Source organism: Caloenas nicobarica, chromosome 6 (assembly GCF_036013445.1).
Source record: "Caloenas nicobarica isolate bCalNic1 chromosome 6, bCalNic1.hap1, whole genome shotgun sequence".
Lineage (NCBI taxonomy): Eukaryota > Metazoa > Chordata > Aves > Columbiformes > Columbidae > Caloenas > Caloenas nicobarica.
The window spans coordinates 25455556-25467660 of record NC_088250.1 but is presented as its reverse complement, the minus strand read 5'-3'; the positions used below and the strand labels follow the sequence as shown (position 1 = coordinate 25467660).

At 58.8% G+C, this 12105-nt stretch overlaps 1 protein-coding gene across 1 annotated transcript; it reads left to right on the top strand.

Moving 5' to 3' along the window:
* Positions 1-5511: 5511 nt before the first annotated feature.
* Positions 5512-6468, top strand: CDK5R2 (cyclin dependent kinase 5 regulatory subunit 2). The gene has a single exon (XM_065638152.1). The coding sequence runs from the start codon at positions 5512-5514 to the stop codon at positions 6466-6468; it is 957 nt and encodes a 318-aa protein (XP_065494224.1).
* Positions 6469-12105: the final 5637 nt, after the last annotated feature.

Here is a 12105-nt window from a genome sequence, read left to right as displayed (position 1 = left end):
GTCTGTCAGCCTGTGGATGCACACGCTGCTGCATGCACACAAATGCATTTCTGCGTACACATGGCCTGTGCAGCCAGCACTGGCACAGCTGGTGCAGAATGGGCCATCTCCCTGCAACTTGGCGTTTGTGTGCTGAAGCTGATATGTGCCCACAGCAGGAGGCTCAATGAAGGGAGCTGCCTCCCTGCGAGATGGGGCAGTCATGAGGGGCTGGGCTGCTCAGCTCCTGCCAGCCAGGGAGGTGTGGGAAAAAGTCTGACTTGGAAACCAGGAGTCCTGGGCTCAGCACCCAGCATGCTACATGATCCTGGACAAATCCTTGCTGCCTGACATGGAGGAGAACTTGCACAGATGCTTTCCTTGCCCTGTGCTTCCTTCTGCCCTCTTCCCTGTGCTTTGGGATACTCCTCACACACAGCAACCTGTGGCACCCCTTCCATCCCAGCACGGAGACCTCAGCCCCTCCACCCGCAGCCCTGTCACCGTCAGGAGGGCCCAGAGATGCCCCCCACTTCTGCACAGGCTGTGGGTTTGGAGCTGTTGGGTCTTCACAGGTGAGTGATGGGTAGCAGGGATGAACCACCACCACGACAAGCAACCAGACGCTTTCCCTCAGGTAAGTGGCATCTTCCTCCAGCTATGCCAGTGCCCCTGACAGCCAGAGTGCCTCCCCAAAGTGGGGGGGAGGGAGGGAAGAGGGGGGCGGAAAGAGTTGCGGTGATGGGCTGGGCACGGCGCCGCTGGGGCAAGTCTGAGCCCAGCTCTAGAGAACCTGGGGAAGAAAAGCAGCGCACTGCCCGTCCAGGGGAACTCCCGGGGCGGCTGCCGCGAGAGGGCAGCACAGCCCCGGTCCGGAGCCCCCCCAGGCGCCCCTACCAGCCGCCATCACAAGGGCTGGTACAACCCTGCCTCACCCGTGCAGGGATTCCAGCTCAGAGACCATCCAGAGTCTCCTCGTGCTGGGCTGGCAGAAGCTCTCCCCATGGAGCCCTAATTGTCTGCAGGGGGACATAATTATCCCCTTTATTAACCTCTACCAGCCTGCAGCTGTGTGGGTTTCCTCCTGCCACAGGGCTATAAGAAATGTGCTGGCAGGTATTTAAGCAGCTCATGTCTATGCTTGGGACTTCCCAGTTACACCTTCCTGTCTTGCTCAGAGCTGAGACCTTCTTCCCTTAAGGGCTTTAATGGCAGCAGCCCTGGGAAGGCTGTAAGCATAGCCCTGACGGCAATCCACATCCTTGCCCTCATGCAAGTGAGGGGTACTTACCTCCCCACCAGAAGCTGGGGGCTGCCCAGTGCCAGGGCCCCTCTCTGTGCCCAGGGATCAGGAAGCAAATATGTGTTTCCATGTCAATTCAAGGCCTAGCTCTGCCTTGCATGGTTTCTACCCAGAGGAGCTCTGTTTCTCTGGCTCTCTGAGCTGTTCCCAGCACCACCATTCAGCAAACGACAGGACAAAAATAGCTTTTCTCCAGGGGCTGCAACAGAGCTGTTCCACATGGCTGTGCTCTGCTCTGCTCTCCCCTGCTGCATGAACCCAGGGCTGGCCTTGGAGCAGGGACCATGCAAGCTCCTCCAGTCATCTTAGGTAGGCACTGCCCTCCACCCTGAGCCACACTAAGGGGGTAGCCTGGATCAGCTTCAGCATCTATGGAGTTACCCGTCTAGCCCCTCTCTCTTGATAACTGGAAGGTGAAAGATGGAAGGGGGATCAAGGATGGAGAAGGGAGAGGTTCATGAGCTGGAGCACTTGGAAGCACAAACATAGTTCTCTTTCCTGGGTGCTGCAGACAACCTGCCAGCAAGGTACTCTGGAGCTTCGCAGCCTCAGGGCTCCCAGCTCATGCAGGAGTCTGCCAGAGGTGGTCTGCCTGCTGTATGGGTTGGGAGGGCAAGCACCACAGCTGTCAGACCTGCTCACTGAGAGATGTACCACAACTGTGAGCTCTGTCTCCATGGGTAGAGCAGCACAGCTCAGGAAGTGGCTGGCCAGCTGCTGCCAGGGAAACAGTCCTTTTCCCTGTCTTCGCCAGTGCAGACAGACCGCGGCACAGCAAGTGAGCTATTAAAGAACAGCTCCAGCCAGCCAGCAAACACATACTCATTCATCATTCTGGAGCAGACAGGGGGATGTGCCAGCTGATTTTAGCCAAGACTCCTCACAAAGCCCATGCCCAATAGCTTGGTAGTCTGGAGGGGAGCTGGGATCAGACTAGGAGGCCCAGGCCCCTCCAAAATGTCTTTATTATGCCCTGGGGGTGCTGGGAGAGCTGCCCTGCCCCAGGCTGGAAGCTTGCGCATTTCTGAGCCACAGGCCCAGCATGGCAGCATCATGCAGAAACAGCTTGGAGAGGATGTGAGGGTTGGCATGGGCTTCACCAAGGCCTGACCTGCCCCCACGTTCCCACCTGCACCAGGCAGGCAGAGCTGTGCAGTGGGATGCTCATCTTGGGTGGAGCAGAGTGGGAGACTGACTGCCAGGCACCCCCAGGGAGCTGTGTGGTTCCTGCAGGTCAATGCTGGCTCTTTTAGAGCCCTCACACAATACTGCCCGTTTTTACCCCTGCTGCTCTCCCCTGGTGCTGCTGCCTCCCTGCCTGTCTCCATCCCAGGAGCCCCAGCCAGCTGTGCTGGATACCAGAGTGCTCCAACTCCCCCTTTGGAACACTCCTCATTCAGAACAGTGATAGCCCTTTACACAGCCCAAATTAGGGGCCTGGACAAGGAACCATCCCCTTGTTGGTGCTAGCATGAAGCTGAGGTATGTGCTGTCCTGGCTAGAGTGACCCTTTGTAGCAGGGGCTCTGTGTATGCCAGCAGTGCCCCAGCAAAGCCACACCACCAGCAGCTGAAGATTTGGCCATGGGCAGGAGCCTGAGAGCAGCTTTGAGACAGAATATGCCTGGAGCCCTAATCTGTTCCTCCCTCACATCCAAGGGCAGGTCATTCCAGCTGCCTGGGGTGGGAACCACAGGTCCCTGGGGAAGGGCAATGCTGCCTTCCTCTCCTGGGTGGTGCCTTTCCCTGCCAACTGACCAGTTACAGCCGAGACCTAATGGAAGAGCCAAGCAGAGATGGCCCCAAGGACGTAGCTTGTGCTATATCATTGCCTGCCAGCCTCAGAGCTGGAGCCGAAAGATTAAAATGGAAGAGGGGGGAAAAGATCCTCCTCTTTCACGTGGAGGAGCAGCTGCTACCCAAGTAAGCTGCAGAGCTGCTTTTTTACCTGCATAAGAAACATGCTGCTGTTCTTGTAGGGATTGGGTAAGTCCCTAGTGCTTGCAGGAAGCCCTTGCTGCCAGCAGCACTGGCTTGGGTAAGAACTATAGGCTCACTGACCTCCTCTACCCCAGAACAGCTCCTGCAGCGGGACACAGGCAGCTGCAGGCAAAAAGAGAATAACTGGCCCTGCAGCTCTTCTTTTGCTCACAGCCAAGGCCTCAAGCTGCATCACTGAACAGCCATCCTCAAACATGCAAAGAAAGCAAAAACCACAAGCTCCTTCCCATCCATTCCCTAGGGCTCCTCCATCTTCTCATCTAGGTTGAAGCCAGCTCTCTATATCTAAAGCTGCTGCCTTAATCTTCATCAGGAACCTTGTCCTGATTTTCTTTCTCTGTGTTTGTATCCCTTTACCAAATCCTCCTGGTTACTTCAGCCCAGCCTAAGCTGGCCTTGAGTAGGTGATGCTGGCCCAGATCCACTTTCATCCTGGCCACTCCCAAAGCAAACCTCTGTGTCTGGAGGTCTGTGAGCACATATACATGTTCTTTGCAGATCCCACTGTGGCCTCCTGCAAGGAAACAAGCAGGACATGGTTAGCCTGGCCACATCACAGGATACATGGGAATGGGACTTTGCCTCCCTTGCCTGCCATGGCACAGCCTCTGCCGAGTCCCCAGGTGTGGCACATAACCCCAGGCATCGGAAGGCCCAGCTGGTAGTCTGAAACCCTGCTCTGAGCCTCCACTTTCATTGCAAATGCCTCCAGCATCAGCAGTGCAGGAGGAACTGGGAGGAGCTGGCTTAGCTCCTCCTGGTTGATAATTCATTACTGCCTGGTAGCCTGGATCCATCCTGCAGCAGCTACATTCTAGCACTGACGTGTTTATTTCACACATAAAATGCTGTATCAAAATGCATCATTGAAACATTCTCCCTGAAACCTTTCCCAGCTGCTTCTCCCAGTGCTTTACATGCAGGAGCAGACCCAGCAATTGGGGTGTTTTTTTCATAATGGATGCCTGACACCCATTCCAGCAATCAGAGCTGCAGGATCTGTCCTCCAGCTCATGAGAAATACAAGGGGGATCTTCCTGCAAGGGGCAGGGGGGCAGTAAGCAGAGGGTGCAGGTTTCATCCATGCAGTGCTTGAATCTGGAGAGGGAGAAGCAGCCTGTGTGCACACGGCTGGTTTATCAAATGCTGTTTTGCAGTGATGGAGAAGTGCAGCATTTCTTCTCTCCTCCCCTGAGGGCTCTGGGAGCCTTGGACAGAAAGCCTGGCTGGTCTTGCCTTGGTGACCTGGAGGAGACCTTTTCCCCTTTCTTTAAGGTCCCTGACTTTGGTCTGATGCTGGTGATTGTCAGTGTGGTGGTAAATCTCCCTTCACAGCTGAGCAGGAAGAGGTGGGGTGGGTGGGGGACCCAACACTCACACAGCAGGTTCTAGGGGTGCTCCCCCCCCAAGATGGGTGCCTCCTGACTCCCTGCAGGGCCATACCCAGGGTTGGGCTGTTTTTATGAGAGCTGAGGCTTTCTTAGCAAGCCTAGCCCCTTCATGGCAGCTGTTGAATCACAGCCAGCCTTTCCCCAACCCCAAGCCTTCTCCTGCTGCTTCCCCAGCACATGCTCACACACTTGTTGTTGTTCTTCACCCCTTCTCCTCCTCTCCTCTGGCATTGCCCAGGGCTTTCCTTCCCTACTGTGTCCCCTTACCACCATTTGTGGAGGGCTCTGCTGTTCTAGGAAGGTTCATCCCTCGCCTTATAGGTAAGAACACAGAGCAGGACCTGGGTGACAGCAGCCAAGTTCAGAAGACCCCCCCAGACCCTTCCTGTGTCCTCTGGGCTACCCCCTCACCAGGCCCTGCCACCTCCTCACGTCCCTAACACAGAAGGCTGAAGGGCTCGGACAGCACCACAGGTGACAGCACCACAGGTGACAGCCCCCCCGCCCCAGCGGCAGCACCGGGCGAGCCCCCCACCGGTGAAGGTCACACCGGGGCGGCCGCCGCCCGGCAGAGCCGCGCCGTGCCGAGCTCACCCCACCGGCGAGGGGGCGGGCCTCACCGGAGGCCCGTGTGGCGGCGATTGGCTGGCGGCGGGGAGGCGGGGAGCGGCGGGGCCGCGGCTGGCTGCAGCGGCGGGCGCGGAGCCCAGAGCGGGCGCGGCGGAGTCATTCTCGGGTACCGCGGCCCCGGTGCGGGCCGCTTCCCCCGCAGCCTCCGGCCTCCTATGGGCGGTGCTGGCGCTCCGGCCCCCGCACGCCCGTCCCGCTCGGCGTTAGCATGGGCACGGTGCTCTCCCTCTCCCCCGCCGCCTCCTCGGGCAAGGGCGGCGGCGGTGGGGGGCTGCTGGCCGACAAGGCGCCGGGAAGGGTGCCGGGTAAGGGCGAGAGCCGGCTAAAGCGCCCCAGCGTGCTCATTTCGGCGCTCACCTGGAAGCGGCTGGTGGCCGCCTCGGCTAAGAAGAAGAAGAGCACCAAGAAGGTGACGCCGAAGCCCGGTGGCGGGGCCCCGGGGGGGCCCCCGGGCCAGCCCGACCCGCTGGTGGTGCAGCGCAACCGCGAGAACTTGCGCAAGTCGGTGGTGGGGCCGGCCGAAGGCGCCAAGCAGGGCCCGCTGGCCGTGCCGGTGCCCACTGTGCCCTCGGCGCCGCAGGAGCTGCACCCGGGCTCAGGCGGGGGCAAGCCGCCACCGCCGCCGGCCGGCAGCCGCACCCCGGGCTCCCCGCGCCGCGTGGTGGTGCAGGCGTCCACCGGCGAGCTGCTGCGCTGTTTGGGGGACTTCGTGTGCCGCCGTTGCTACCGGCTGAAGGAGCTGAGCCCCGGCGAACTCATCTCCTGGTTCCGCAGCGTGGACCGCTCGCTGCTGCTGCAAGGCTGGCAGGACCAGGGTTTCATCACCCCCGCCAACCTGGTGTTCGTCTACCTGCTGTGCCGGGAAGCGCTGCGGGGCGAAGATATCGGGAGCCAGGCCGAGCTGCAGGCCGCCTTCCTCACCTGCCTCTATCTTGCCTACTCCTACATGGGCAACGAGATCTCTTACCCACTCAAGCCCTTCCTGGTGGAGGGCGACAAGGGGCGCTTCTGGGAGCGCTGCCTGGGCATCATCCAGCGCCTCAGCGCCAAGATGCTGCGAATCAACGCGGACCCGCATTACTTCACGCAGCTCTTCCAGGACCTCAAGAACGAGGGCGAAGGTGGAGACAGGTCCAAGCACTGGACGATCAGCCTGGACCGCTAGGGAGGTACCGGGCCGCCGAGGGCGGAAGGGGCAGCGCACCGAGGGGCGGGGGAGGCGAAGGACTCTGCCGGATCCCCGCTCCCCCCATCCTTCTCGCCTTCCCCGGTCCCCGGCCGCCAGCTCCACAGAGACGCTGCCTGGACCTTCTTTGCTCCGGATCCGGCCGCTCGTCCCCCTTCCGACCCCAGCTGGGGGCTGCGCTCCGGGACACCGAGACGGCGGAGAAGACCGGGGAGTGGGGGTGGGGGTGGTGTCCCTCCCACCTGCGCGATGGGGCGGGGGAGAGGCTGCAGAGGAACGGAGGCTCCTGGATGCTTTTTCTCCAGAAAAAAAGAGGGGAAAAATATAGGTGGGGGTCCGGGGCAGGAGGGTACGGGGGGGTTCTCCTGAGTGCTGCGGGGTCCCCGGGTGCACGGTGCATGTGAGTGAGCCCCCCGGCGCGGGCAGGACCGGGCCCCGCGCCGCCGACCCCGGAGCTGTCCGTGGTGCTGGAGCCGCCGCGGCTCAGCAGACAAAGGCGGGCGGGGGGGAGCGGGCTTTCGTGTCGTGGGCGCTGCCTCCCACCCCTCTCCCGCCCAGCATGGGGGACACGGCCCCCCCGCCCCGGGCATGGGCGACGCTGCCCCTCACCCCGCGGGAGCCGCTTGTTTGCCCCTTTGTTCGAGTTGCTGGGGAGTGGGGCGCCCAGCCGTCTTCTTTGCGGGTAATACTCCCCTCCTCGGTGCGTCCTCCGAAACGGGGTCCCTGTGGGGTGAGCGCCCCCACCCCCCCACCTTGGCTTGCTGCGGAGGGAAAGGGGGTTACGCCAGAGGAGGCCTAAGGAGCCCGGGGGGAAGGGGCCTGTTGCGGGGGGGTGGTCCCTCTCCTCTTGCTTTGCTTCAATGGAGAATAAAGAGCGGCCTGGATGGGCCTGGTGGTGGCTCCCTGGACTTGCTGGGCTGCGGGATGCAAGAGGGGCTATGGGGGGACACCCAAAGCTTCCAGTTGTGCCTCCTGTCCTCTCCAAGAGGGACTGGGGGAGCTGGTTCTCAGAGGGGATTTTGCTCTCATGGTGCAAGTTGGGGGTCAGAATCTCACCCCAGTTTGTTGTGGCCAAGGCCAGTCCTGGTCTGCTCAAGTGCCCTTTGGCTCCCTGTGAGCTCTCCTGGCCTCCTCCATTCCAGAATGAAATGCCTGGTGCCTGTCTGCCACACTGAATTTAACTAGGATATTTAACTGAGGTCCCACAGCTCATGTCACCTCTTTTTAAAAAAAAAAAAAATTTTACTTTTCCCTAAAGCTATCCCCCCTCACCTCCTTCCTTCCTATCTCTGCTTTGTCCTTCCCCAGCAGCAGCAGGCTTCAGGAGCTGTGTTGCTAGCTTTGTTACCAGCACTGTACTTCTGCAGACCCCCAGGGAGAGGGGTGGAGAAGGGGAAGGCTTTGCCTTTGCAGCTGGTTGCTACACTTCAGGCTACTGAATTTGCTGGGGCTTCTTTAGCAAGATCCAGAGCGCATGCTCTCCCATTGGAGTCTGCATCCAATGCTTCCCCAGCTCCTCTGAGCCAGATGCTTGTGCTCTCCTCAGCCAGGAAGAGCTGTGCTGGCTCTGCAGGTCATGGAGGGTAAGCTGGATTCTCTCTACCTCTGTGTGCATCAGCAGAGCTGCTAATTAGGCCCAATCTGGCTCATTCAGGCAAAGCTGTGCAGCCAGGAAGACAGCACAGATGTCCCTGTGACGAGGGCTGACCTGGCAGGGTGCTGTGCAAGGCACTTCTGTGGCTGCATAAACCCACTGAGACCTGTGCTGCTCCCCTTTTCCTTGTCCCTAATGGGTGCTCTTCTCCGAGCCTTTAGTTTGACATTTGTGTGACCTTGTGGTGAGCTGTCTGGAGCAAAATGTACTCATGACCCACCCCAAATTTGGCCATATCCATGTCTTGTGCTGGGGAGGTAGCAGCTCTGACTTACTGTGGTTTACACAGGGGTAGAAATGGACCATTAGGGCTCCTGTAGGGATGCTGGGGAAGCTCTGACTCACCTCTATAGGCATTTTTCAGAGAGAGAAACTGGGGCAGAGGGAGATGAAGCAGCATGCTACAATCCAGCAAGAAGGGTCTGCAGCATCACAGGATAACACCCAAGCTGTTAGTTCTGGCTGTCTCCACCCCGAGCCTGTCCAGTGGCCCCCTAGCCCTGGCTGTGGGGCTTTGTAGAGTATCCTCTCCAGAGCTGAACAACCTGCCAGTATTGGAGGTTTCCTACCCCACAGATCCCTTTAGAGACAATCTGAGGGTCCTTCCAGCCTTAAGCCCCAGCTTTTTAAAATGCTTCCAGCTGCAGTGAGGCCATATCCTTCCCCTCCTCCCTTGTGTTTCATTGATTAAGAGTACTAGGCCTCATTGGGGGATTTAGGAAGAGCTAATTGCAGACTGGTAATTGAAGACAGCTTGGAGTCTCTGGAAATGTCAAGGAATGAGAGATGAGCTTAGATGCTCCTGTGCATTTAAATATGCATCATCTGCTCAGTCAGAGCCTTACTGAGGTGAAAGATGTCTGGTTTTCCCTCCCCCAGAGGACCTTGTACAGCTGCTGGGGGGAGCAGTGCAGGGGGAGCACTAATCTTACCTTGCATGGGAGCCTTCTGCTCCCCCAAGGCAAAGGCGAGGTAGGGGGGACACAAGCAAGGGAGGATACTGAGGGTGGGAATCCTCAGTCAGGTTTGGGAGCTTGGTGGTGTCCCTATTCAAAAGCTGTGTGCTTTCATCTGCTGGACCCCTGTGCTGCTGCGTGATGCCATGGGGGTCTGGGCTCAGGAGCCAGCTGTGGAGCAGCAGTAGGGGATGGATAGAGCTTGCCCCCAAACTTGTGTTCCCTGCAGCCACCTGCTGCTCCCTGAGGAGCAGTGAGGGGCTGAGACCTCTGAGGATGGGCTGGGACCACCCCCCCCACCACTGCAAGCCACAGGGCTCTGCAGTGTCTGGCATTGCAGGGATGGGGGAATTTACATAGTGTTTGGGGCTCAGAGGTAGAGCAGCAAGGCCAAGTCAGGGATCCATCACCACAGGGCCTTGGTGAAGCATCCCAATTCTTTCCTAGTTTGAAATTCCTCCAGCAGCAACACATCTCTCTATGCCTCACAGTGGATGGCCCATCTGCTCCACTGCGCATTGCAGCAGGGGAGGTGAGCACAAGCTGCATGGTGCAGCCTGCAGTGGGTTCAGCCCCTCCTGCCCCAGGGAGGTCACTTTGTAGGCTGTAGCATCTGTATTTTGCTCCCCAAGAGTGCACTGGGCTGCTGGAGGCACCCTGGGTGGCGTGGGTCTCCAGGATTCATAGTCATCCATGAAAGGTGGGTTTTCTGCCCAGAGCTCATGGAGCAACAGCTCTGTGGGACTCCCCTTGCCCTGTTGCTCCATCTGTAGTGCAAACTCCATGTGTTGGATGTGCTGGCCATGGCACTGGGGCGTGGAGGAGCAATGCGTGGCTGGAGCAGCCAGCCTGGCAAACTGTGCCTCCTCCTGCCTGACAAACAGCGGGGAAGCTGTGCTCTTGCTATTAAGAGTTGGCAGCATCTCCCAGAGTGATTCAGAGCTGCTCCATGAGGAGGAAGCTGCTCTGGATGACGCAGACCTGGTGCCCACGTGACTGGCGAAGGACCTGCTTCAGACCAGCTTTCTGCACAAGCCCTTCTCCTCTGTTCAGTTATGAGGATGATGGATAACATGTTCTTCCAGGCAGATGGAAGTGGGAGGTCTCTCTTATGTCTCTGTGGGAGCTGCCTGGACACTGGCTCCATTGCAGCTTCAGGATGTTGCTGCTCTGCTGAATTTGGGATGATTTGTGGCTGCAGGTTTCTGCTCCCTTCCCTGCTCCATGGTACTTCGGTCACAGCAGCAGATGGGATGTCTGGGGGGAGACCTGGAAAAAGTGACCCAGGTAGATGGCAGAAAATGGCAGAAAGACCATGAGGGGCACTACACTACATTGGCTGATGAGTATTTGTAACCAGTGAGGGCCAGGAGAGCTTGCACTGGCTCTCAGCTGTTGGAGGATGCATCCAAGCTGGGGCAGGAACCTGCAGGAGGCTTTGAGCTCTTTCTGTGTCCCAAAGAAGCTCAGTGTCAGCCATGAGACTGAGGGAGGCGGGACAGCAGCCAGTTTTGTCCCCGCTGTAGCCAAAACATGGTCTGTGGCATTGCCTGGCTGGTGGGTATGGGACTGAGGAGCACAGACTGGGGACAGCCCTGTGCCAAGAAGCTGGAGCAGGTGGAGAGGGGAAACCAGATGCCTTGGAGCCCTGCTGTGATGGCCAATCCTTCTGCCATGGAGCCTGGGAGAGCAGAGGGCCAGGATTGCCTAGGCTGGGCCATTACTTCCAGCCCACTCAGAGCTGAGCATGGAGGTTACCCTGTGCTGTGTCCCCTGCCTGCCCCATGGCCCCATGTCACTCCTGAGGACTGAGGTCCTTGGGGGACAGCCAGGGAGCACCAAGCTGTAGCCCAGGGCAGTCATGGGGTGCCTACCCCAGGGAGTGAGTGACCCCCAGGCTGGACTGGGTGCTGCTCCCTCATCAGAAGTCCTGCATTAGAGCATAATCTGGCATTAGCGCATTAATGCAGTCCTCCTGGCTGCCCAGCCCATGCCCTCAGCAGAGTCTGGCCCAAGGTCTCAGTGTTCAGCTGGGCAGGAGCAGTACCAGGGAGCTGCAGCAGCAGGGGCAGGTTTGGGGACTCCATGGAGAACACCCGTGTGTCTGGGGAGGGCAGTGAGCAGGGAAGAAACTCAAAGTGCATAAATCTCACCTCAGGTTCATCCAGGACATGAGGAAAGAGAAGTCTAGGTCAGGAACATTTGTGGTGGCAATACAGCCCCAGTCCTGAGCATGTTGGCAAGGGAGAAAACAGCATCTTTTGGAAGCATCATGGTTGGTTCCTTGGAAAGGCTTCACGAAGGGTTTCGGAGCCCCTGCACCTGTGGGCTTCAGCTGAGCCGTACTAAGTCATGAAGTGCTTTGCAGGGAGCCAGGCCAAGGGAACATGGTGTCTGGAGAGAGGATGTGAGTCAGCAGCTTGGGGGCGGGAGGGGGGGCGCGGCGAGCAGCCAGCGCAGCAGGGATGCAGAGAGGAGGAAATAGGTGGGAACTGGGAGAGCTGGAAGGGGAGCAGGGGTGGGCAGGGAGGCAGTCCTTGTAACCCGGGGCAGGTGTGACCTGACTGGGCTGTGTAGGCTCTTCCCAGAATGAGAAATGAAGCAAGTGGTGACCTGGCTCTGCTAAAACAGGAGAGGAGCTACTCTGTCCCCTCTCTGATCCCTTTCTGTGGGACTGGGAGGCTTTGGGGGAGTTGGAGGGCTCCCCCCACTATCCTGGCATGAGGCTGAGGTCAGGGCAGAGTTCAGTCCTGCCTTCTTGCTGGCTAAGCAAAGCCAGAAACAAAGGTATAAATACATATATAAGTAGGAAAATAAACCTTCTGCCTTTAATCACAATGCAGCAGAAGAAGCTGCCATGCCAGGTGCTCTGCTCCCTCACTCTTTCCAGTGCAGGCTGAGCCCCTTTGGGACTGTGTTCTCCCACCTCACCCTGGGCAGAGCACCTGAGGACTCCCCACAGGTAGGTTTGGAGCCCACGGATGCACCGAGCCCATACACCCCACT